Source organism: Alligator mississippiensis, chromosome 1, assembly GCF_030867095.1.
Source record: "Alligator mississippiensis isolate rAllMis1 chromosome 1, rAllMis1, whole genome shotgun sequence".
Lineage (NCBI taxonomy): Eukaryota > Metazoa > Chordata > Crocodylia > Alligatoridae > Alligator > Alligator mississippiensis.
The window spans coordinates 176,019,471-176,046,831 of record NC_081824.1 but is presented as its reverse complement, the minus strand read 5'-3'; the positions used below and the strand labels follow the sequence as shown (position 1 = coordinate 176,046,831).

Here is a 27,361-nt window from a genome sequence, read left to right as displayed (position 1 = left end):
AAGCCCCGTTTGCTGAGCCCTCAACACAGGCTTTTCAGTACCTTCCCTCAGAAATAACATAAAGCAATCCCAGGATTCCTAGCCTTGAACACAATATGGGCATATCTACATGCGCTATTAATGCTCTGTAAGTAAAATACTGCACAGTAAGCTTTCTCTGGCAGGGAGTCTACATGCTCACCTGTCCACAGCAAATTTGCTCCCAAGGGGAACAGTTTAGTGCAGGGCAACTCCAGCCCATTTACAGGCAGTAGGCAACCTCACAATAGAATAATACACTGCAAAGGAAATGCTGTACATGTGTAGACGGTGATGCTTTACTACACAGTAGATTAGTCTACTGCATCTCATGTAGACACCCTGCTTCTCACATTCTTAGACCACTGAGCAGTCATTGGAAGTAATTTGTAGTCACTACAGTCACTAGCAAGCCCCACCCTGAGCCAACTCAAGCCTTTATGAATGTAGCAATCTTGCCTCCAATTTCTTTTGCTGAAACTTATGTAATACACATTTTGTGTCAAATTTATTCATGATGCAGCTCCACTTAACCATTTGATTCAGTGCAAGATATTGTAATGTTCCATGAGGAAGGGCCTTCAGCCACAAAAGGGCACCTAGAATCAAGGTGTCTTTCCACTGACTAACTATAGCAATTTCACAATATTTGCCCAGGCCTCACAACCCTAAATATGTGGGGTAAGGTTCATTCATCCTCATTTCGCATATGAGACTGCCCTTATAATTAAATTTAGTAAAGTCCTGTTCACTTCCTGTCCAAAAACAACTTTTTGTGTAGAGTTGCTGAGCGTTATTAATTAGTGCTGACCAGCATTCAGACTCAATGTGGGTTGTCATAAATTTATTATTCCAACTGGAATTTTATTTAGACAACAGATTTTGTGCCCCTAAGAAATTCCACAGAATCTCTCATACTCCCAGCCAATGCAGACCTGGGCTTTGGGATTCATCCAAAGGGGAAGTGATCCATATAAGGTGTCTTCTATAATTTCATAAGATCAGCATTCAAAATGGACTGCCCTAAGGAGGCACATTTCAGTGGCTAAAAGAATCAGAATTAGCTGATACAATACCATATACATGTAATATTGGCTCAATACATTTCTTATGCATCTGTCTGGATTTCAGAAGTCCACCTGAAGGCTCACTTCCCAGTCTGTATCACTAGAGTAGCCTGCTCTACTTAGCTGGTCCAATGAAGTAAAATGTCATAGGGCAGTATAAACCAAAGACATATTAATAAAGGAGACGCAGTGCATGGAGAAATGTCACCAAATGGGAGACACAGATAACACTTTGATTTCACACTATGCTAAGTGCAGGCAAACCAAGATCCTGACCTGAACATTTTGTCACTCATTCAAGCTCCACTTACCAGGCACAGAGGGGACGTTTCACATTCAGTTTTTCAAGGGAACAGTTTTACCTTTGGAACAGCTAGCTGCAAACTGCCTGACTTCCAGTTTTCAGTGTCAGTGGAATTCTACAGTAACTTTAGCCTACGTGGGAAATAGGCAAAAAGGAGCATCTATGAAACAGAAACTGGGCGGGGCCATAGGTGGTGGAAGGCTGGGGCTAACAGGGCTTAGCCCCCAAACAGGGCAGCAGGTAGCACCACAGGGCAGCCCAGGTGTCTATTCCAGGCAGCTGCAGCAGGTGGGGAAGGGGCGAGCACAACTCAGACATTTGCAGCCTGGCTTGTGGAGCACTGCCCAGGATGGCAGACATGTCTTAGTTTGTGAAGGGGAAGGGAAGGGGTGGAAGTGGGGGGCAGACTGAGGCTACCACAATGAGGGAGTAGGGCAGATGCAAGGGAAGGGGCTGGGGTGAATGGGGCCCTGGGGCGGGTTGTGAGATGGTCGGACCCTGGGCAGCTCGTCCAAGGGTGTAGGGAGGGCTCCTGCCACTGTGAACACCCCAGGGGAGGCATGGCAGGGCATGTACCCCCCAGATTTGTGGGGGGTGGAGGTGGGTTGCCATTGGAGGCTGGGGACATGGCACAGTGCAGAGGTGGCAGGTACATTGCGTTGTGCGGCTCCAAGACAGCGGCAGCAGGGCACAAAGGCCAGCGCACAGCAGCAGCTTGCCTCCATTCTGTGCTCAAATCTGGGGGGCATGTGCCCCCCCCATGCCTCCCCAAGGGTGAATGCAGCAGCAGGAGCCCCCCTGCACCACTGGATGAGCTGCCCAAGGCTTCGATTGTCCCATGACCCACCCAAGCCTCTGCCCCTGCCTCTGATCCACTCCCTCCCTTGCTATAGTTTGGAATTAAACCAAACTAAAACCCCATGGCATGTACACAAGGGTGGAGGCCTGATCCTTACCTGTCTCTTTGGTGGTGGCGGGGGGCATGGGAGGGGAGAGCTGCCAGTGGGCCAAGCAGTCCCTGAGCTGCGTGGGGGCCCCACAGGCAGCACCTGTCTACTGGCACCTGGCCCAGGTAGCCCAAGGGAAACACTACCCCCCCCCGGCTGAAGAGGGAAGCACTGGGCCCTGCACACCTCAAGCAAGCAGAAAGGCTCTGGGGTGAAAAAAAAGGGATCAGGCTCACCGCTTTTTTTTTCCTTCAGTGGAGCCTGCCTGCATGGGTTACTGCTGGGTCCCACAACCCTTGAGCTTCACAGGGCCCACCAAGCCCTGAGCATGTCAGCTTCCAGCGCCTTGTGCACTGTTGCACTTTGTTAGGTAGCAAACTAAAACACCTCGGAGGTGTTTTATCTTGCTATGTACTAAAGTCATTTAAAGCAGAATATGCTGCTGAGCATGCAAACATCAATTCCGTTAAAGTGGTGCAAAAGGACATTAAAGCTGCTTTAAACGCCAATTTTGTGGTGTGTACAAAGGCGCCATGGATACTGAAAGGGAAAAACAAAGGAGTTTCGGTGTGCTTGAAAATATATTTTTTGGGTGAATGCTGAGCAGGTTTAGGAACCCAGGCAGCACAGCCCTTGCTCAAGATCCATTTCATATCTAGTTCCTCCCTATTATTCATGATTCTTGGAATGTGAGCACAGCACACCCCACAAACCCGTAGCAAGTTAAAATTCTCTTCAGTTTCAACAGAATTAACATATCATAATTAAAACAGTTAATACAGGAAATTACAGCCTGCATCAAGCCTCTCCCAAATGTCAGGAAAGTGCAGACAAAGAAAAAGGTGATCTTCACATTCCAAGTTCTTGATCAGAATTTTGAAACAACTTATGGAAAGAGCAGACCAGGAAGACATGAAATTTGCATAAGATGTGGCAAGTCCTTTAAGAAGGGTTCAGTCAGTTCTCTTTAGGCCTCCAGCCAGATTGGAAATATTGAATAAAGCTTTTTTTTTTTCTTTATATTGAGACTTAGTATCTCAAAGCTTACAGCTTTTACTTGGATCCAACAAATAAAGTCCTGTTCCCAGAGGAGTTTTCCATCTACTGACTCCTCTGTGAAATCCTATGAAATATGAACTTTCATTTCTACCCAGGAGAACATTTACAGTCTTTTCTCCAACACCTGATAAAGGGTGTTTGTGCCAGAAAGCTTGCAATTAAAGAATTTTTTCTGCAAAAATCTTGTTGGTCTAATAAAAGATATCAACTCTACTATGAACACTGATTGCTTTTTCCTCTAGACCAATATGGCTACAACCTAGATACCTGTTCCTTTTTTTGTGCCACTTACTGGAGAATAGCTAAAACTTCATAATTGTGATATATCATTTTATTCCATATAAACATGCAATAGAAAACAGTTGAGCCTGCACTGGATAAGGCATGAATAGTTTTCTCACTTCATGTTAGGACTTGATATGTAGGGTAATTTTCATCCCATAGATGATTAGTACACCTAGAAGGAAGAAGCCTTGATGTATACTTTTGATTCCTTTCTAGGCATGGCTACGTGCAGAAGACACTGCCAGGTTAGCGAATGCTCTACTATCATGTACAGTCGAGATGATCTAGTTCCAATTCACTGGCCAATCCATTTAGATGATGAAACAGTTGAGTATCAAAAAGAGCTCTTTCCCATCACCCCAATTCCAGCAGAGGCAGATATAAGTTCCCTGAGAGAGTCTGGTTTATAGAAATGTTGATTTCATTTCTGTTGCAATCTGTCTCTTCTTCTGCTGCTTTCTGGATCTTCTTACCAATACAGCCCAAACAAGCAGGGAACCAGCCAGGACTCCAGCTGCTGCCGCCACTATAACCGCCCAGTAAGGCACTGCTATTTCCTTTGGGCTGGGAACTGTATTTTGCAATCCACTGTTTCTTGATGTATAAAGAAAGGGATTCTCCTGCATAGGAAGGACAGAGGACTTCATTGGCCTTAGCACACTTAGAAGCAGTATTCTGCATACTTGCCAGCCACCCTTATTGAAGAAGGGATGTCCCTATTTCTTTACAATAATATAGACCTTTTCTTCATTTGGGGCCTCCCAAAAACTCCCCTAGCCCAACACATTTAAAAAGCATTGTTTTTTTCCCCAGACCCCCACACATGTTCTTTTTCTTTTCCTACATTTCATATGACAGAAGTTTTGACATTGCTTTTGAGGCCAGTCAGTGCAGATAATCAAATGGAAACATGGTTGAAGTAAGTTTTTACAATGGCAGCATTGAATTTTTGCATGAAATCCAAGTCAGTAGATGTCTCTGGAAACTTCCATTTTTGTCAAGAAATTAGAGAGTCTGTGTGCTCTGTAAACCAGTCTGTGCCAATGATGCAGTCTTTTAGCATGCTCAAATTACATTCCCAGCAGGAAAGAAAAAGAAAACCAAGGTGACTCTAGGGGTGAGAATATATATATCGTGGTAATTACTTACCAAACTTGGACACTTGAGTTTCATTCTGTTGTAAGTAAAGTTATTATAGCTCTGTTTTCTACCAACTGGCTCCAGCTGAAGGAAGGGAAGAGGAACAGATAAGCAAGCAGACAATTTTGCTTCCTAAACCCATGTCACTTGTACAGTTACAACGTTCTATCAAGAGTAGGCAACTGTTGATCCTTTTGGATCATGGTGTATTGGCAAGAGGTCACCAGGGGCATCAATGAGTATGCCTAGCAGGAGTATGGAGCAGTGAAAGCTGCCCAGACCTTCCACCCCACCTTCAGACCATTGAGACAGTATTCAAAGGCCAAACCAAGTCCGGACATTTGGTACCTCAGTGTTTGTGTTCTATCAATCTCCTACCATGCTATGCACCAGCAAGGGATTGTGGAGTATGGTGGGTCACATGACTGATTCTTCAGTGATTTTGCAACTCACAGGCCAAATTCATGGAGAACTGTTGTTCTTCCTATGGAACCATCTCCCGCAGATAGTAAGGACCATTACAAGGACCCAGCCTCTTCTGCTCCAAGTAAAAGCTTGAGCTGTTTTCTCTATCCTAAGCACAGACTGCCATGGGCATTAAAAGAAATTTCACTTTATTTTGCGCACAGTTCTTCCATGGGGGAGACTCTGAGAGAGAGGAAGCCAACATCTGACAGATGTTAGTCACCTTTGCTTAATGCACTCCTGGAAAGTACTTAAATACCACAGTAGTGGGGCTGGCAATCAGAGAAGCCACATAAAACTGAAGACAGGACCAATCTCTGCAATACTCACTTAGGTAAAACTCCTTAAAAATTCTGTCTAAGTAATGGCTGCACAGTTGTTCCTTAAACAGAGGGATAAAACTGGCATAGGGTGGGTGTCTCCCTCTCTTTAACATCTACTAATGCATCTACAGACCTCATGTGGTGAGGGGAACAGAAAAGAAAGGGACATGATAGGGTGGCATAATATTGTAACAACCCCCAAAATGGAACTGAGACAGGGAAGGAAATTTACTTCTAGGAACAAGATTCATACAATTCAGTACAATTACTGGGGAGACTTTCCCAGCTCTGTGGTCTTCCATACAAAAATAAAAATAGAAATGGAAGGGAGATGTGCCTAGAAATGCATGAGATGAAGGACAAAAACAGAAACAAGGAGAAAGACAGAAAATTATATGCAAAAACAACTGTAGATGAGAGAAGAAGCAAAACAATGGGATTCAAAGAGTTGCTGACTGTCGTGGAATTCTGCTGCTGAGTAAAGGTCAATGTCATACAAGAGCCTTCACTCTTTGGCTTGCCTGCTAGTGAATTCTTACAAGTGCATGTTATTTTTGCTAAACCATAGTGGAGGCAACAAGCATCCTGATGGACATCCTTGGATCTACAGACCTTGGTTCTGTACGGCTTTGTCTGTGCTCTCTCAGGTTTCAGTACAATCTGGTGCTTCCTGAGCCAGGGTGTCCAGGAAAGAGCTTGGCATGAAGTCAAGAAGAAGGCCTAGCTGTGTGCTAAGATCTGCAGCAAGCAGCATTCATTTAATCTATGTGCCACTCAGTTTTTAACCCGTGAACTCAGGGCCTTGACTGCATCCTCAAGGCCTGCCTGTGCTGCAGGAGAGTCCCTCAGCATGTAGGGAGTGTACACACACTGGACCAACCGTTAGGGCATGGCCTGTACTCTCCTGTGTCAATGGCCAAATCAGTGGGCTGGTGGGGGGAAGGGGCTGGACTTCAGCTGGTATATTTCCCTATTAAGCAGCAACCCTTTGCATATCCATCCAACCATGAGGGTCAGGACTACATTTGGCCCTTGCACTCGGCAGGAGGGACAGACAGCACAAGGGTGGGGGAGAGACTCTTTTGTGCCCTCCCCATGCCTGCATGCCCACACGAATGAGCAGATACAATCTGGCCTTTTATGTGCATCAAAGAAAACCATCTTATTTGGCCCTCCGCGTGCAGCTTGCTGAGCTGCTTCAGGGAACAGAACAGGGCTGAGCAAAGCAGAACAGAAAAACAATACACTCTTAGCAATCAAAGCACAGACTCTCCATACATGGACTCAGACTGGGAAGCAGGGCAGAGCTATGAGGACAGCCACTAGTTTTAAATAAAATGGGTCTGATCCTCAGTGGACATAACAGAACTCTGGGGCAGTGACTGGAATTGCTTCACAGCAGCCCAGGATCTAGCCCTCACAGATCTTTTAATGCTAACAAGGCCTCATTATCCCTGGTTTTTGCCTCAACACTCCTAGGTATACGTAGGAAAGGGGAAGCAGCAGAGAGAACACAGTTTGGCGGTGAAAAGGAGCACTCAGGTTCAGGAAACGAATGACAGCCAGGGGAAACAATTGGACTGCCCCCCTCCAGGAGCTGGGATGTGGTAATGGAAGCCCACGCTTGATTTATGACCTTCATCCACAGACTCATGCACACTTACTTAGCAGAGAACCAAGTTCAATTGTTTAATTTCACCAAAAGGCATTCTACCTTGCTTTAGTCTGCTGGCACAAATCTGGGGGGAGGACCCCTGCTGCCACATCTTTGGGTAGGGAGAGAACGTTGCAGCAGTGTAAAGTGTCCATGGCCCTCCTTCCCACACCAGGGTCCCTGGGGAATGGCACAGCCCCAGAAGTGCCAGGAGGCTCACAGTGTGGGAGGGCTCGGCTAAATGGGAATGCACGAGTCAGCACATTGCTCCTGCAGATTTCCCTGGCAGGACTCTGGCAGAAATGTAAAGTTGTCTTTCCCCCAACAAATCCCTGAAGGGGGGCAGAAAAGAAATGCCCCACTCTGCCTTCCACGTGAGAAATAGGATTTTGTTTTGTTTGGGTTCATTATAAAGGGAAAATTAATTAAAGATGATCTTTGGAGATAGGCAGGATCATATGTTCACCCATCTTGATTTTTGCTTTAATACAAGTTGGTTGCCAAATCAGGAGGTACATTCCTTGTAGACAGATCTTTAAACATTTCCCACCTCCATTTGGAGCACTGAAGAAGGATCCCAGTAGTTCTCAACCTTCTTAGATTCAAGGCACCCCTTGGAAAATGCCAGCTTTTAGTTTTCACACTTTTTTTTTACTACAGAAAGATAGTAGAGTGATTCTTCTGTTGCAAAGGACTCAGAAAGACCACAACAGACCAGGCTGGGCTTGATCCTATAGATTCCTATTGGAGATCCCTGGGTTTATCTTATGAATCATGTGTAGGCACTTGTACACCTAACAGTGCTAATGCTGCATGCTACCCCACAACACCCTTAAAAAGATCTTTGTGCCACAGCATTCTGATTGAGAATCACTGATTTATCCAATACTGTTGTATTAGGATGCAGGCCAGGGAAGGCATAGTTGTTACTGGACAGCAGTACTTCCCTCCCAGTCAGTCTAGCCATTTTCCATTTCACTTCTCCCTGTAGTATCTGTGGCCCTTTTTCTATTCTTCTGAGCTCCTTCCATAAGTACATATGGAGCTATTGTATAAGCCCTTACCATGTTATTCCAGAGAGCCATGGCCATCTCAGCATAGCCTCTCTCAGCAAAATGGAAGCAATCCACAGCAAAGAAACTCAGATCTGGCTTCCTAGCCTGCAATAGAAAAAAAAAAGCTCAACAGTTCATGGATCTGAGATTCAGCACATGACATCTAAAAGGTCAGAGATACTCGGCCTATCAACTTCTCAATGTTACGTCTTTGTAGAGATAATGCATTCTCATTCTGATGCCACAGACCAATCAGAACAGCGGCTAATCTCAGCTCACCTACTGCATCTTGAGAGCCACTGACAACATATTATAACCCATATCATCATTTCATAGTAATTTCCACATCATGCTAGTAACTTTAGGTTTTATTAACTACTGAGATTTTTACATAGGCACCATATAAGTGCTATTGACTCAAATGCTGACTTATTTAAGGTTTGAAAGAATGTAATGTGTTATTTTTCTTTGCTGAATTTTTGAAGCCTGCCCCCAGGCTTGTAAACCTTTAAGGCAAATACTGACTGAATTCCAGGTGGATATCAAGGAGAGAGAAGTCATAAAGTTGAAGCACCTATGTGTTTGGGGAGGGGGGGCATGTTCCCCACTATAGCAGCTGGTTGTTAGTCTCCAGTGCCATTAATACAGTAGTTGTTATGTTTGTCCCAGAGCCTTAATAAATAAATAACTCCAGCCAGTAGCATGGAAAAGAGTACTGCCAGATTGGCAGGCAAAGTATATATAGTAAACTTAAAATAAAACTATACATACATTGACATGAGCAGATTCAACAGAAAGTAACTTTAGATTCACACATGCAGATTTTACACATCCACATCCCTCACAGTACTTTTTACCAGAACCCATATTCACTTCTTAACACATTCTGGAGTTTGGTGGAGGGATACTATGCAAAACTGGGTTGTTTTGGCTGTGTTTCTATGCTGAGTTCTTGCATTACTAGTAATTGCATTACTTCCAAGATACAAAGAGACGAGGAGAACTGCCCTTTAACTTCACAGAGTGGTTTCAATCAAAGCCTGCCCAGCTCCGTGCTTCCAGAAGTCACTTTGGGAATGTCTGTGTGGCACAAGGCAGTGCCATGTAGAGAAACTGAGGCTGGCTCTACATATACTTGTTCTGTTTACATTAAGTCATAAAAGCCCCAGCAATGCTTATTAGTCTTGGCACAGTGCCATACCAACATAGCCACAGGGCTTCCAGTTCTGAAGCTATCAGGGGCTATCCAGCTGCTCAGTGGCTGGGGCTGCCCCAGTGTGGGCCACACCAGGGAGGGCCAGAACCTCACATGGGCTGCAATAGTGAGAGCCAAAGGCCTTCCCCTGGGCAGTGCCCCACGCACCCCCTGCATGCCATATGTGGGCAGCTCTGTCCACCACTGCTGCATGGCACATACATGGCAGCCCCCTTCCTGCTCCAGTGCATGCATAGTCAGCATCCCCCATCACTCCACCATACACACAGGTGGGCAAGCCCCCCTTCCCCACAGTGCTCCACTGCTCAGCTGAGTGAGCAGGCAACCCCCCTCATCCACCACACACCCAAGCAGCTGCTCCCCTGAGCACACACAGGCAGCACCCCCAGGTCACCAGCTGCAGGCTCCAGAATGCCGCACTGCCCCCTGCTGCAACCAGGAGACAGGGGGAGTGGCAGTCGGGTGGGATCCTGGGGCGGGGATGGCGGTGTCACAGGTTAACCCCTTGTAGGTCATATGTAACCCATGGGCCACCAGTTGGACAGCTCTGAGATAGCACATGCACAGCTACCTGGGGCATCCTTGCACAGCACTGCCTTGTCCCATGTGGACTTTGGTGAACAAGGCAAGTAGAAGGCAGGGCATTCACAGCTGGCTACCACACTGTAACACAGAAAACTATGTTGCTTGCAGATTTCAGTTACCTTATATGTAACACTCTTCTTCCTACCTTAACCTTTGCACTTATTATGGTACCCACAATGGGCTAGCAGGTGGCAATAGAAAAACAAACAAACAAAGCCAGCCCCAGAGTTCTTATAGCTGACAATAAGTGGTGATGTTGACTTCCAAAGCTAGAGGAAATACAATGAGACTTACATTGTTTAATGGCATCATGGTATTTCGGAAAAACGGTTGCACCGCTACAGTGAAATCTTCCCGCTGTTCGTAACGGCCACTGTTGACCATCAGCATGCTTTTCAACTGTACAGAACAGGAGATGCAAAACACAAGGTCATTTGTAAGATTCATCTTAGCCTATTAAGCACTGATTATAAACCAGGGGCACTTCACCACTTCAGGTCAATAGTATAAATTCAGAAGAAAGGCATAATGGATCCAGAGAATAGCCAATCATGTGAGTGAATGCAAGAAGACCTTCCATAGAAGGAGAGTGGAAACAGATTAGAATCACTTATCTGCACGCTTAACGTTAGTGAAACACTTTTAAAAGTTAAAAAAAAATAAAAAATTTCTCAATGCATGAATTCTCTCTTGAACTCAGTGCCAAGGGATACCAGTGTGGTCTAACGTTTAGTAAGATTCTTTAAAAAAATGGATTAGAATGTAAGACTTCTAGACAGAACTTAAAGTTGCTTAATTTTCAAAAGATGGCTCAGTATTTAAAAAAAAAAAAAATCAGGATCATCTAAAGGTATCAGTTTGGGCACCCAAAAACAGTAGTCATTTTTTAAAAACCTAGGAATAAATGTGAAGATGAATAATGTGAATATCTGCTATTCTTAGAAGATAGACTAACAATTTATGCATAAACATTTATAGAAGCTCTCCTGCTTCTAGTCATATACCTTAGACTAAGAAAGAATCTCAATGGAAAATTAAGAAACAATCTACCTATAAAGAAACATCCTTCTTGGTGTTAGGGAGTATCCTCTCCCATTGGTAATTTTTTAATATAGATTATTTCACTGTACTCAGAAACATTTGGCATTGCCCACTGTTGGAGGCAGAACATTGAACTACACAGACCCCTGGTTTGATCTGATATGTTCAGAGCAGTGACTGAAAGTTCTTTTCACCCAATAGGTATGTGGTGGCCTATGTGAAATCTGAGCAGATCTGAGTTAAATCGATAGTGGACTAACATATATTTCACAAAACAACCATCATAACTGGTCACTGGCAGACCAAGTAGAGGAGTCAGAGACTGAATGAGCCAGTGTCTCTCTCTTAGATGAGGGCTGCCCAATTTTTGAACATCCAGGGGCCGCACACTGCACTGGTCGCAGAGCCCCAGGCCGCACACTGCATAGGTTGCATGCCATGAAGGACCACCCCCTCCTGTCACACAGCCAGTGCAGTTCCCCACTGCATGGTCAGAGTGAGCCTTCCCCCTTCCCACTGCTGCCACCACTACATGGACAACGTGAGTCCCTCTCCCTTAGTGCCATCAGCAACCCCTCCAGGGCCTGCTGACACTGTGTAGGCTGCAATTTCCTGCCATGCTGCCCTACCCCAGAGACCCCAAATTCCACAGCAGTAGAACCAATGCTGGGGGAAGGGGGCAGGAGTGGTGGCCAGGTAGGAGCCCTTGGGTTGCACATTTATCCCTCACAGGCTGGATTTGGTCTGTGAGCCACCTGTTAAGACAGCCTTGCCCTGGGTCAGAGCTGAAGTTAAATGGTCATGCAGCATGGGGAAACTTGTGTTCCCTCTGACCAAGTAGTAAGCTAGGTCTTCAGTCTCTATGGCACACCTTTCATTATCATCTCGGGTGCTTTTAAAAAATGTGCTGGAGTTTTATGATGCAGATGAGAAAAAAAATGTCAAAGAGAAGCAAGAGGTAAAGGTAGAGAGGATCAATTAAGGTAACAGAATTCAGGGGTTACCTGAAAATCTCTGTTAATTCTTCTCATTTCTTGTAACTCAGGAGAATTTTCCTGGGGGTTTAAGACACATGGACAAACACTCCTTAAAAGAAAGAGATATTGAAATCAACACTAGCCCAAGACAGTCTATAGTTCATTAACAATTCAGCTTTGTTCCCAGAGCTCAAAAAAGAAGTTAACTGCTCAGATCCAGAAAGTAGATCACTTGACTAGCTTAAAGGTGAACAGGAGAAATTTGGAGGGAAAAGAAATAAATTGTGGAACACTGATTTAATTTTCACATTTGCTGAATACTCAACAATTTTGAGCTGGAGTCGGGAGTAATTTCAGAGGCTCAGAGCATTTGAAAGTCAGGCCCAAACTGTTTAAAATATCAAAGACCAGTGCCAGATTTAAAAATCTACAAACATATTTTAATGCGGGATTTCACTGCCTTATGAAATTTAAGGCCAGAAGCTCATACAGGCCACAAACAAATGTTTATTTCTACCTGCAAAATTTCCACCACTATAAATCTTTTCAGAAGAGGGAGGAGTACTGGCATTCAGTTTGCAGCCATGCCCTCTCCCCTTGCTTTTCACACCTTCACAAGACCAGGATGATCCCAGTCCCTGGTTCTTGAGAGCAATGGAGCAGCAGGGAAAGACTCCCTGCTTCTCCACAGACAGGACACCCAGACAATCCCCAGTCTGAGGGAACACAGGGAGCATTGCCTTGCTTCTTCACTCCCCTCCTGGACCAGAATGGGAAGGGAGTATACAAACATTCACTCTTGAAAAGCAGATTCTCTCACAGGGGAGATCTACCAGGTTGACACCTGGTAGATCTCTCTCCCAAAAGTGGCATGTTTCTCCTGGAAGAAATCAAGTGAATGCTTGTATGCTTGCCATTTCTACCAGGAGAATGGTAATTCTCCCGGTAGAAATGTAATGCCTATACTTAGCCATAGTCTGACTTCCTGTATCTATCATTCACTTTCATCCAATTGCCCCTGAATTGAGCCTGAAAACTTGTGCTTGACTGAAGTACATCTTCCAGAAAGGCATCCAGTCTTGACCTGAAAACACTGAGAGATGGAGAATCTACCACTTCCTTCAGGATTATTTTCCAAGTAGTTAATCACCTTCATTGTTATACATTTGTACTTAATTCTTAATTCGAGTTTGTTTGGCTTTAACTTCCAGCCCCTGGTTCTTGTTAATGTTTTCTCTGTTAGGCTAAAGAGCTCCTTTCATGTCCAGTATTTTCTTCTTTGAAGGTCCTTTTACTCTTTAATGAAGTGTCCTCTCAATCACCTTCTGTTCCAGTAAAAATTACTTTGGGGAAGGATGATTAAAGAAGTTCTACTAGAGTATTGTTAAAGGTTTGCTGGTGGGCCCCAGAGTTGGATTTGGATATGAACAGAGAACTCTGTAATGTTCCTGGAGAGATAAATAGTACCAGGAATTGCCTAATGAGAGGAGGCTAACTTCCCAGGTAAAGAATGGAGAACAAATGCTCCTATGCTAATAATGTAAGGCCCAGATGTTCCTGGGTATAATAGCTGACAGAATTTTTTACTAAGCAGTAACCAGACCAGTAAAACAAATTATTTTTATGTGGTTTTGGTAAGTACTGAGGATATTACAAAAGAACTAGTCATAGAAAATAACCTTGGATCAAGTGTGACCACAAGCTGACTCAGTTTAAATACTCAATTTCAAAAGGGGAAGCTTTGATAAGCTAAGGGAACAGGATAGTGAAGTCATCGAAACTGAGTAGTTTAGACCTTGAATGTAGGGGAGATCTCAAATTGCTGTAAGTCACAAAGGGCTCATGTACATGCAACAATTTTTTGCCCTTTCATGCACTGCAACTGTGTGCCTATTTGCACAAGCAGGATTTCCCGATGCTTTAAAAGTCTTTCTTGGGACTCCTGTTTTAACTGGATGCATAGTAGGGCTGTGCGAAATGGCACTGTTCCATTCCAACTTCAGTTTTCAAGGTCTGGAAGGAACAGTGTTTTGCACTGAATATAATTTTGAGTTGAAACAGCCTCACTGTTTCACTTTGTTGAAACAGTGAGGCTGTTTTGACCCTGTTTCGACCATTTCACAGAAACCCCAGCCAGGGGTGGGAAGTCAGCCCAGCTGGGCTGTCTCACCATCCCCTGCAATAGAGTGCACAGGGGGGTGGGGAGTCCAAACGTTTCAACTAGCCTTGTTTTGTTTCAAGGCTATTTCGATGGCCTTTGTTTCATTTTGATTTTGCTGTTTCGACCTCAAAATGAGTCGAAACATTGTCAAAACAAAACGGCCATTGAAATTTCGTGCATCCCTAATGCATAGCCACCTCTAGAAGGACATCAGAAATGGGCAGAGTGCCTATAAAGAATGGAAAAAAAGGACTGATCAGCAATGAAAGCTATGGGTTAGAGGGCAAGCAGAGCAGGAATAAAGAGAGCCAAGTCAAGCTGAGCTAGACCTTGCAAAGAATATTAAAACAAATAGTAAATGTTTCTGTAGCACTATAAACAAACAAAAGCAAGGAAAGAAAAAGAGACTGCTGCAGGCAGATAAGACAGGATAGATCTAAGTAAATGAATGCTTTGCCTCAGTTTGCTACAAGGACAGGGATGTTGAACATGATGACAGAAGCAAATGGGAATGGAGAGTATGGAATGGAAATGATCAAAACCAAGAAGGAAGCAAAATTCTAATGGTATAGACAGATATAACAACTAGATTGAAATAAAATAATATTACTACAATCTTTTATGATGTAATTACTACATCTGCAAGCTTCTGCATAGAAGTGTAGCAAGACCAATGCAACTTTGACCTTGTTTCATTCACGGTTAAAATTACAGCAGTTTAGCCCACTTGTATATCTCTATAGGAGCATATAGCTGTAACAGTTATTTAGTAATAGTGAATGCTCACATACAATGGGAACTCTCCCTCCTGTTTTAAATCTGTTTAAATGCATATTTATCCATAGACTTAAGTGCTTAACACGTTTAGGCTGAAGGTGGGGGCGACCAGACAGCCTCCATCCCAGAATTCTTAAAAAAGTGACGTGACATTTCAAGTCTGGAAGTGAGTATTTTTTAATCAGTTTATCAAGTTGGAAGTGGTTCCTATGACTGGAGAATAGCAGGTGTAGTATCCCAAATTTAGGAAAGGGCTACGGGGTAAGAAAAGTGACTCAAACAACTACAGGCCTATCATTCTGATATGAACAGCATTCAAGGCTTACCATGAATAGCCATGTCAGAGGGGATAAAATTAGGAGTCACTTCCCACCCACCCAACCACATTAAATGAATTTTCTTCAAAGATAACTAAACACCTGGAGGTAAATAGAAAGTGAGATAAAATGCCACATTTACCAGAGGTAGATTGTACCAGCCTAATTTGATATTTTTTTCTGTGAAAAGATGGCAGATGATCTAGACACAGGAATGGTACAGATCTAATCTATCAGGAATACATCTGATACAGGGCCACATGAGAAACTATGGGTTAAGGTGGTGATGATTATAATGAAGAAGGGGGTCAGTTTGAGAACTGGAAGGTTAAAGAGGTTAAAGAGCTGGAGAAAGGGAACAGAACAATAACAGGTGATGGTGAAAGGGTTGATGCTGGGCCAAAGGGAAGTTATTAGAGCAGCGGTTCCCAATCTGTGGTATGGATACCACCAGTGGTATGCAGACACCCTGTCGGTGGTACACATTAAGAGATTTATTATAATTACTTTATATGGCAAAAATTTGCTGGTGGTACTTAAGGTTGTATTGTTTTAAGTTGGTGGTACGCAATCTGTCAGAGTTTGGGAACTTTGTATTAGAGGCATCCCTCAAGGATCAGTCTTGGAACTGGTTTTATTTAATATTTTCATTAATGACTGTCACAAAAGGAGGAGTGAACTGATAGATGACACAAAGAAGGAGGCTTCAACATCACAGGGGGGATTACGGTATCATACAGGAAGAACTTGCCAACTGGAGAACAAGAAGTGGGACAAAATTCAGCAATATAAGATCAAAAGCTTAGAGACCGCTGACAGACATTCCTGTTATAACCTGAAAGTTCATCATTTAGAAGGAAGTGAGGGGGAAGCAAACCTGAATCCACTCGTCAAGTATGGGAAGACTATGAGGCACCATAACGCAGCTGTGACAAAGGGAAGTAAGATCTTAGTATGTACTAGGAGATGTATTTCCAGTGGGGATAAGGTAAGTATTAATTCCATGGTGTAACATAGTAACAGGCCCTCATTTGACATACTTTACACAATTCTATCACCCACTTTCAAGAAGAATGAATTAGAAGTGTAACAAGTGCAGAAAACAGTGACTAGGACACTCAGGGGAACATATAACTGAAGACTAAAAGAGTTTGGTTTATTTATCTTAAAATAAGGACTCAGAGGGAATACAATTATTCTCTATAACTATATCAATGGGGAGGGAAAAGAACTTTTCAAGCTATAGGGAGAGCACTGGCACACAGGTATAAATTGACCATGAATAAATTTAAGTTGGAAGTGAGGAGACTCCTTCCAATAATCAGATCAATGATATTCTGGAACAGTCTTCCCAGAGGAGAAGTGGGGTCAAAAATCTAGTTTTAGGCTGGAGCTCAGTAATTTTAAGAAAAGTGTTACACAATATGGTTGCATATCCTAGCTGGGGATTAGATTCATGACCCAGAACAATCTCTTCTAGTCCTGTGTTCCTGTCTGGGATAGATTAGTGATCATGAGTCAGACACACCTACTTTTAGATCGGTTACCATATTTTGCCTTTATAAACAGTTATTGAACAGTCTCATTTCCTCAATCTCTAATCCATTTAAGCAGATGCTTAATTTTAAGCACAAGAAGTAATCTTGACATCAGTGGGACTATTCGCATTCTGCAAGAGAGACGTAGTTAGCTGCGTTAGTCTGAAGTCAGGCAGAAGGCAGGGCAGTGTGGTATAATAGCATTTGGCAAAGTAGGCTGTTGCCTATAAAATCCTACACCACTCTGAACCAGTTAGTTTTGGAGGTGCTACCCTGCCTGATACTCAAAGCTAGGCAACATTAGGTCTTGGATGATTTCCTGGACTGAGACTAACTTCTATCAAAATAAAATGTTATATGGAAATGGACTGGAGCCAGAACTCCAGTTCCAAATGTTCCTAGACGTCGGTGGAGTTCGGATATAGTTTCATACTTTGTGGCTTAGGCCCAAATCTAATTATATAAATGAACAAACAGAAATAAACTATGCCGCTATCACTTAGATGGGTCCAACTTTCATTGACGTCAATGGGAGTTGCATATATGTAAGCGACTAAAGAACGGGATTCAGTACCCTCCTTATGACTGCTGCATCTTGGTATTTACTGTAAAATGGTTCCCAGATTGAAAAATGTCCAACAGGAAGGAGGCTTTTAAACCTTGTGTGGGTACCTCATTGATCATAGTAATACAGGTCAGTCGCATCTTACGCGGGGGTTAAGTTCTGAAGTCAGTGCGTAAGGTGAAAATCGTGTATAGTCAAATCGCGTATTACTGTGCCAGCGATTTGACTAGCAGTGACTGCCTCTGCTTCCAAAACCTCCCGCCGCCACTGCGGAGCCGTGCTTAGAGCTGTGCAGCCGGCAGCAGAGGCACAGCGCGGGGTGGTGGTGGGGATGGCTGCGTGCTGCCCGGCCACCACCACCACTGCCACTGCAGCCCGGCGGCTGGCCACACAGCTCTGGGTACAGTTCCATGGCGACAGCGGGAAGTTTTGGAGGCAGTGGCCATCACCACCATAATGGGCCTCCAGGTAAACTCAAGCCCTGCCCTCCCTCCCACCCCGCATATAGTTGAATTCGTGCAAGTTAAATGCACGTAGGATGCGACTGACCTGTATAGATTACCCTTAAAAATAACGTTCAGTGAGATGGATGTTTGATTTGCTCACTTACCTCCCTTCGGGCACACCTGAGGCATCTCTTTCTATCTGACGCAGACCTGAGATCTCCATTATCTCCACCAAGTTGACAAAGGCTCGAGGGAGCTGCAGGGATCATGGAAACTGGTTATGCTAATGCACAGAACAGGTAGCAGTTACAAAATCAGACAGAGAGGTAGCTTGTAGGTCAGCGTGTGAGTACATACCATCCCAAGAGCCACTGGCAGCATTCAAGAGCAGTGCACAAGGGGGAAACGTAGAGTAGATGTCAGCCAACAAAGTGACGGCTGCCACTTTGGGCTAGGTGACATGTTCCCTCCCTCCCTTACTCATAGCTGTTCTGGTTGAACTAGAGGAAGGGTCAGCAACATATAGCTCCTAGGCTGGACCTGGCCTGTGGAACCATGTATCCAGCCCACAGATGTGGAAGGATTTGCCTGTGCCTTCACCCATGCCCAGGCTAATAAAGAGCTGTGCTGGGGCCAGGTAACAGGAAGCTGCACCCACAACTTCTGCTTTTCCCTACCTCCCCACTCCCTCCCCACAAGGCTGCAGCACGGGCACAACTTCCAGTCAATGAGGAGCCGCACTGGGGCCGAGCTTCTAATTGTGCTTGCACCACAGCTGGGGGTAAGGGTGGGGATGGTGACGACATCATGAGAGCAACTGCCTGGTCACAGCCTAACTCCCCGCAAGCTGGAAGCTGCACTCATACTGCAACCGGGCAACGGGGGAACTGGAGAGAAGCAGTACAGGAACAGTTCCCAGCTGCCTGGCCCTGGTATGGGGGCAGGCAAAGCTTTCTGCCGCTGACATGTCACCAAAGCTCCCTGGCCCTTGCTGGACCAGAGCTGAGTTGTTCTGCCCATGGCTTGTAGAGGTTGGCAGCCATTGATCTAGAGTAAATTGCCTGCTTGATTTAGGAGTCAAGATTGTGAGTAGAGCTGTGCTACATGTTTGTTTCATGGGAGGAACCTGTAAAAAGCAAAGCTAAAGCTTTCACTTTCCTGCCCTTTTCTAATATAGTCACTGGATGATGTTTCAGCATTAGCTTTATGGCTGTAGCTATCTGGAAGAAGACCTCTATTGAAACATGATCACAGATACTGCGTCAGAGAGGAGAAATACCCAATTGTGCTTGCCAAGAGCTTTGCTTGCAAGAGTAACTTCAGACTTTACCTCCTTGTAAAGAATGTCCAGAGTGTCCTGGAGGTGTTTGACATACTTTTCTACTGAATAGGTCTCCTGTGGGGGGAAAATAAAAGAGAAACCCCGATCAGTTATTTCTCCAGTGTTCAAGACACTATCGTTTAAAAGAAAAACAAAAAGGTCCATTACAGAACCTTCAGCTCCTAAGGAGGTCTCCAAACACACACACACACTCCTGACCAAATGCTTTCCTACCTGATTGTACTTTTGGATCAGAGTGTTATTGGGTGTTATTCCTATTGCCTCCTGTGTGTAGCTTATCTAGTTGCTGTACTGTTTTCATGTGACTAATACATTCCCTTAATCCCAATTCAAAATCCCCTGCTTTATGCAAGTCCTTGACAGAGTTATTTTAACGTGAATGTTGACTCTGGCGAGCACCTGCATAAATCACACTGCAGGGCTCCACATTATCTTTCATGGACTCTGGCATGCTCCTTTTTACCCACAGACTGTTGCGTTGTGTTGCATTGCATTGCATTGCATTGTGCTGTGCTGTGTGTTTTATGTTTTCTACACTATGCTATACTATACCATACTATACAGAGATGGACTGGAGCCAGAACATGGCTATACAGTATATATGAAGTCCAAGGCTGACTTTCTAGGGCAGGCTGTTAGAATATATATGTATGTATTTTCTAACAGCCTGCTGTAGAAAGTTAGCCTAAGACTTAGGAGGCAAACTGTGTTCTTCCCTTAAACATCTCCAGGAACCTCCAGAACTATTTGGCTCTGCAAACCAAGTTAGGCCTGAGAGAGGCCTACACAATACAATTGCCTATACAATTGGAATTGTGTTACCGGGGCAATCTAGAGTCAGTGGACTGGCAAGGCAATGGATTGACTCCCACTGATTGCAGTGAGTGCCGGTTCAGGCCCGCAGAATGTGTTGCAAAACATTCACCAGAGGGGATGATGTATGAAAAGAAAAAAGAGTTTTCAGATCAGGATGGGGAGCTTGGAGAGTTGGCAGCTGGAAAAAGCCAACAGCTGTAAACTGATAGTATTTCATCTGGTGCAACTGGCAGGCAATAATCGTGGAGCCCACTGGTGGCATTTTTATGGAGTCAGCTTCCAGTACACAGCCTCCCTGAGCATCTTGGTAACAATGTACATGTGGCATCTCATTGTCCAGCTTGCTTTGTGTAGTTAGATCACAAGCTCTTCCAGCCAGAGGCCATGTATCTTCTGTTTTGTACAATACTGAACAGAACACTAGCCCTTAAATAATGAATAATACTAAGGAAGTCCTGGTCAGGAGCTATGATTCTACACTCTGAAAGCAGCATAATCCTTTCAAATAAGACACGTGTATAGAACACCAGTTCTAATGGCTTTTAATCTAATGGCTTTGGTGGTCTGAAAAAGAGGAAAGGACCAGACTGATACAGTTCTCTTGCCAAGCACCCAGAGCTGTGTGCCCAGTTTACAAACACTTACCGGGTCCAAGCAGTACTGGCACAGGTCATTGCCTCCAATGAAGATTGTGATCAGTTTCCAGTCCAACTTGAAGTTCATTTTCTAATGGCACATAAAAGGAACAGTGCAAAATCTGAGCTGTTCAGACAGCTCAGAATTGCTTAGGGTTGCAGAGGTGAGATGTGGGGTGAGAGAGAGTGTCAAAAAATGAAAACAAACTTTTCTGCTTTGACAGTGTGAAGATAAGAAAGTGTGTGTGTGTGTGTGTGTGTGTGTGTGTGTGTGTAAGAGAGGGGGGGAGAAAGAGTGCAAGAGAGAGAGAGAGAGAGACAGCAAGAGAGAAAGAGAAAGAGAGAAAGGCAGGGGCTGGAAGAGAGTATATTTCTTAGTCAAGCTAACACACATCCTGATTTTTGTTATGAAATTCCCTTCAGAAAAGGGAATCAGCAGCTCCTTGGTACATCGTCAGGGTTGCCACTGCATGCATCACTGGGAGATCACAGTAACAAATGGATTTTGGCTGTGGGGGCTGCGATGGAGAGACTCACCAATGAGTACCAACTGGGTGCAGCAAATGGGGAGGGAAAGAGAGAGAGGGAGGATTAGAAAACAATGCACTAATGCCACTTCAGTGGATTTCAGAGTCCTTGAGAAGCCCTGTCAGTAGAGTGAGCCCTGTGCAGGCAAGCCAAAATGGGAGAGGGCTGCGCCCCAGAGGACAGACAGCTGGATTCAAACAGAAGAGTCCAGGAGCCTGGTGACTTCACTGAGCTCATATAAGGGCAGCTGCTAAGCATACGTCACCACCAACCAACAATAGGGGCTGCTGAGAGCTGGAACTCAGTGAAAACATTTTGTAACATGTAGTACAAAGAAAGGAATCCGAGTCATCTATTTTTGGAGCAGAGCGTTTACATAACAACATCTGTGAATCTAACCCACGGATAGAGAAGGGGCCTGGGAACCACCTACCAGCCTGGAGTCTCCTCCTAGCCTGACATTTTGTCCACACCAGCTTCTGCCAGTGTGCAAGGCAGGGCAGAGGCCTCCCCCCAGTTTTTAGAGAGATGAACAAAAGGAAACACATTGCACTGAACACGAGAGCTACATAGTCAGCTGCTCTGTAAGAGAGAAAGGAAGGAGGGGGGAGAAAGAGAGAGAAGGAGGGATTTTCCTTTCTCACTTCCCCTTACTGCCAAAAGAATGAACCGTGTCCAAGGTATCTGTCAAGCATGCAGTTACACAGGCACACATGCTTTGGAGGAGTCAGCTTTCTGCAGTATCCTTACTCACTGTTTGACAGAAACCAGGGAGCACCAGGCATCCCTTCCCTATCCCAGGCCCAACAAGCTACTTCAAAACATCCTGTCTCTCACACAGGCTTCACTAACCATTAGGCTGTCTTCACCCTCTCCTTCCCCTCACCCCCATATACGTGTGCATATGTGGGTAGACGTACATACACACCAGAAATACAGCAGTTATAGTGCTAGTAAAAGCCAGGGAACCCTAGTTCCCTCCCTAGCCCCCAGTAGATGGTGAGCAGTGGTCCCCTTACACTCCCATTGGACACCATCAGGATTCACCCTTTCCACAGCCAGTCACAAATCCTTTACCTGCCCAGATGCAAGGCTTCAAAAGTTCTGACCTACAGGGAAGGCTAGAGCCAAGTAATCACCCCTCACCGGCACAGCACCATCATCTCTTTGGAGCAGAAGCTCTGGGCAGGCCCTCTCACCCTGTTCCATCAGACACCCGGCTCACTCTTGTGCTTAGCTTAGTTTATTTGTTTTTTGTCACCACTGCCTCAGCCTGTTACCAATCTACATTTGTACCCCTGCTCTTCCTTCTGCCCCTACATTCCTTATTCTTGCCCCCTAGCCACCAGTCATATTCATCTCCTGGTCCTGTCCCTTCCTTCTCTCAACCTACGTGGATGCTTCCCAGCCTTGCTCACATCAACTCTTAAATGGTTCAGTAAACTGTGATTATTGCCCACCTGTATAACCTTCTGGTCATCACCTTCACCCTCCTTCCTAGTCTTTGCTAGCTTATTGGTTACCTATTGTCTTAATTTTAGGTTCTTAGTTCTTCAGGGAAGGGAATCAATGTCTTCTTATGTGTAGGTACAACATCCAGCCCAATGGGAAACCCAGGTCTCTGGGTACTAATGTATTAATAATAGTAATCTCCTGGCAGGTATGACTAACCCTCTGCACATACACAAGAAAAATCCCTGGGACAAATCCTTGATGAGTCTTCCAGCTGTGAACAGTCCACTATCACCATTCATATGCACTGCACAGGATGAGAGGAGGTTAAGAGGTTAGGGCCAGGGTGGCCAACACACAGCACATGTGGCACAGGTAACCTGTGTGTGTGGCATGCGGCATATGGAGGAAGGCACAGGAAGTGCAGTAACAGATAGGGCAGTAAGAAGAAAGCAGAACCACAGATCAGGCAGGGGAAGGGGATCAGGGGTCCCAGGATTAATTTGTGGCAGGGCTGCCTACCAAGTTGATCCCCACTGGGTTAGGGAGAGACCAATGGAAAGAATAGTTAGGGATGACCTGAATAATTGCTAGCTCTCTAGTTATCTATGAAGTCAGATACTTACCAAACTGTTTCTCATTAGCTCCACCAGTGTACGGGCCTGGGTTGACATATTGCTATGGAAAAAGGAAAAAAAGAGTATTCAGTCCCCTGCTCTGAAATGAGAAGCACAAGGAAGCAGCTTGCAAACGCTGTGATTTCTCTTCCTTGCTCCCCCTTTCATAGTTTTATGGAACTTCAGGGCTAAGAGGGGCTGCCCAGGGAAAGTGACAGCTCATGAGTGGGAACAGACAGAGGAAGACTAAACAAGGCACCCCCTGTGTGGCAGAATGCCACCTCTGTCTCTCCCCGAAAACTCTGCTCTGTGACAATTTGGTTACCATGGGCCCTGCAGAGTAATGATGCCAGCAAGCACAGTTTGTATTGCCAGTTATGGTGGCATTCACTAGACATCAAATGAGACACAGCAGCTTGCTTCCCAGAAGTCAGTAAATAGCTGCAGGGTAGTACTGATTTTTGGATCATGACAAACCTTCTCTGATGCTGACATGGGTGACCAGCATGTAAAAGGCTTGTAGGAAAATTCATTGTTAGAATTGGGAGCTTCTGCACAAGACAGTGGACCAGATATTGGAAGATCTGGATGGAAGAGGTTGGATTAAGAGAAGTCCCTCCCATGCTGGAAAAATCACAAGCACCTACTCAATCCCCCAGCTATTCTAAATAAAGATTAGACCATGTGACTTGCATGATATAAATAGGTGGGATCAGTAATCAAATAGTAACAGGTTTGCTAATTAGTATTAACTCAAGAGCCACCATTCAACCTTGGCATGCAATTTACATTTAAGCTGCTGATTCATCAGCTCCACAGCCCACAATCCCCCTGCCTGCATAGCTTACAGTTGTGCTTACAGTGCTTTGGCTCCAGCTGCAGCTACGTTGAACCCAGCCATTTCCTTCTTGGTGCCAGTAGAGAAGCCAAAAATATTTGGATTAAACTTCTTCAAAATATCTTGAAGAGAGGAGAAGAGGATGCTCTGGTTAACCTGCCTCACTGCCAGCAAGGACCTACGACAATTCCCACAAGACTGCCCTTATGCTCGAGGTGAAGGACCGAGGGCAAATCTGTATGGCTTCCCCCCTGATATTAGCTTCAAGGCTGACAAAAGTAGTCCATCCACTCGTTCCAGCTGGATGCACCAGAGCCTGGCAATGAAGCTGCATAGATGGCTTTGAGTGGCTCTGAAAGTGTGCCCCCAGGCTGTGCTCAGGCTTTCGTCAGAAGTTTGGTGCTCAGAAGCAGGGGGCACGCTCCAAGCTGCTCTGTTACTAAGTGGTCTGCTTTACCTGACAGTCTATCTCTGGGGTGCTCAAGTGGGAGTAAGTGGACAGGGTTTATCTTGTCAATGATAGATTCTGGGAGTCAGGAGGGAAGCTGAGAGTTAGGAGATGGGGATCCTAATCTTAGTTCTGCTACTGATTCAATGTGAATTTAGGCTTAAGCCTCAATTTTGCCACCATCCATTCGAGGTAAAAACATCTGCCTCCTAGAGGTGACATGAGGCTTTACGAATGTTTGTGGAATTCACCAAGAACCTCAGCAGGAAGGCATTACATACGCAAATTATTGTTATTGTTTCTGTGACAGTGCCGCTAATAGTTCAAAGCCCCTTTGTGGTGAGTGTCATATCTACAATGCCTTGCAATGTGTTTCTTACTTCTCTTTAAAGCATAAATAAAATCCTACACACTGTTCAAGGAGCTGTCAAACTGTTACACAGCACAGATCACATTGGAGTCTCCTCCACCTCATGGTCACATGGACCACTTGCAGTCTCCATAGCAACTGCAGTAATTGCTTACATGGAACAATAGTACTAGGGAAAATACTTCATGTATTTTCAGTGCCTTTCAGAACAAATGAGCAGGAGGAGCCACTAGCATGCCGTATGCGAACAGCCAGTACATTATTGACCACCAGTTGCTGTGCAGACTATAAAAAGTGGCCTCAGCTCCTCCAGGTTTTCTATTTGTCATGGGAGGGTGCAGGGGAAAATATGAGAAGGAACACATCTGCCATGGATTTTTGTTATCTTCATCATTTCTTCCACCTTCACCAATCCAGCCAAGTAGATGCTATAGCCCCATCCAGATCCAGTTCATGGAGGAACTAAATAAACCTTGTAGAGTGAGGAATCTTCCCCAGGATGTATCTGCAGTGTGAATGAATGACTTAGATCCTTTAAGAATGGACATCCTTTAGGGATCGATCTAAGAAAGCTGGGAGACCTACACAAGCTTTCCAGCACATGTTTAGTTTGGTCTCGGAAGAAAGATAGCTTCTCGATTTCCTATTTAATGTCTGCCAAGATACTCACTAGGTAACGTTGTATGAGTTTCCAGGGTTCCATCACCTCCAATGCTACAAAGAAGAATGAAAAGAGTCACTCAGCAAAGTTCATATTGTAAGCACCAACCACCTCTCCTGTAGTCACTATACATTATTGGTGTATGAGCTCAGAGTTTGCTAAGTTTTTGTTTTTTGTTTTGTTTTGTTTCTTAAAAAGATAAGGTTCAACCAGATCAAAGATAAAATACAAGACAAGACAAGTACAAATTCAGGGAAAAAGTGTCAAAGGACGGAGATTTCAGAAAAATCCAACAGGGATACAGCGAAGACAGAACCTGAAGATTTACTGACTGAGCACTATGAGGAAATTCTTCTTCATGCAGATCTGCTGGTGATGCCAGCCATGAGGAGGCACATCACCTCATCAAACCTGCTCAGGCTAACCTTGACAACATGCTGCATTTACAGTCAATTATTCAAGGTGCACTGACTGCAGCGATGCCTATTAACCAGGCATCTGGATTTTTCTGATGCAGGCTACAGAAAAGTGTCTCCATATCTGCCACTCAGAACATGTTTCTGTGCACAACTGTGTCTCCACACACATCCTTCAGCAGCTTCCACTGTTATGAGTACATGCACAGATGTTTCCATCCAAAAATGCAGGGATATAGTTCTTATATGCATATAAGAATCATCTTGTTCCTTCCACTCCAGCATGGACACTCAGGCGTACCCATCTGTAAAAACATTTATTGTCTGCACTCAGTTGTGCAGATATGAATCCAATCAGTGGCACTTATGTATATAAGCCCAACCTGCTTATACGTACATGCATGTGTACACATGATTGCATAAACTATACTAATACAGAATTACTTGCAAAACATTCTCATGTGTATGCATAAATTTAATGACTTTACATGGTCCTAATATCAGATATATTCCAATGGATTAAGCCAGGGATAGGAGCAGGGGTAAGCCTGAGGTAGTGCAGGGATAGGGCTGAGCTTGAAAGAACTTGATGGTTCTTAAGTGCTAAATACACACGGTGAGGATGGAGCTTTTACATGAGGTTGTATAAATTTCAATACCACTACGGGTATGAACTCCTGAACTAGTTGTCCCCAGAGCTCTGACTGGAATGAAACATAACTTCTAGAGAGAAAATTGAGATTCACCTCCAGGAAAGTCCTCTCCAGGCTGTGTCCAAGTCATTCCAGCTGGTTGCTTGCGCTCCTACAGCAGTCTAGAAGGGATGTTAAAAGTCATTAACAAAATCAAAGAACAAGAGGGGCAAAGCACGTTGAGCAAGATGGGCTTTGCTCTCCAGGGGCTACCAACATATTCCATTAATTCAGTCTGGTCTTTAAAGCATTTGCCAAGTGTACTCAGCAGAGCTGGCTGACCACTGGAATTTCCAGTCTTTTCTCATTTGTCTCTGATGTTACTTGGGGCTCTTGTTGGCAACATCAGCAGACAAACTAATGACATAGTTAGACGTTCCTCCATGTTAGGGATGAAGCATTACTGATGAAGCAGCACTAAGAAAGCTGGCATTGCTCTTGACCTTGCTGTACTTGATCTACAGTTAAACAACTACGAACAAAAAATTGAAATAGATACAATTTTAAATATTTGGAAATGTTGAAAATTTTGGTTTGGGTCAAACATTACTCTGTGCAGTGGCTCATAGGAACTGTAGTTCTGGTGACCAATAGCTCCTCCCATTT

The 27,361-nt window shown here is 44.5% G+C and overlaps 1 protein-coding gene across 1 annotated transcript in view; it reads right to left on the bottom strand.

Annotated features, from left to right (window-relative positions):
* Nucleotides 1-2,520: 2,520 nt before the first annotated feature.
* PLB1 (phospholipase B1) overlaps nt 2,521-27,361 on the bottom strand; it is a 96,973-nt gene continuing 72,132 nt past the window's right edge. Inside the window, exons 36-47 of the mRNA XM_014597985.3 lie at nt 26,810-26,877; nt 25,657-25,700; nt 24,191-24,290; nt 23,340-23,391; nt 20,744-20,824; nt 19,271-19,336; nt 18,105-18,196; nt 12,164-12,245; nt 10,413-10,517; nt 8,327-8,422; nt 4,830-4,904; nt 2,521-4,300 (exon numbers count right to left, since the gene is read on the bottom strand). Coding sequence (XP_014453471.2) covers nt 4,085-4,300; nt 4,830-4,904; nt 8,327-8,422; nt 10,413-10,517; nt 12,164-12,245; nt 18,105-18,196; nt 19,271-19,336; nt 20,744-20,824; nt 23,340-23,391; nt 24,191-24,290; nt 25,657-25,700; nt 26,810-26,877 — 1,077 coding nt within the window. The 3' untranslated portion in view covers nt 2,521-4,084. The remainder of the gene's footprint in view (nt 4,301-4,829; nt 4,905-8,326; nt 8,423-10,412; nt 10,518-12,163; nt 12,246-18,104; nt 18,197-19,270; nt 19,337-20,743; nt 20,825-23,339; nt 23,392-24,190; nt 24,291-25,656; nt 25,701-26,809; nt 26,878-27,361) is intronic.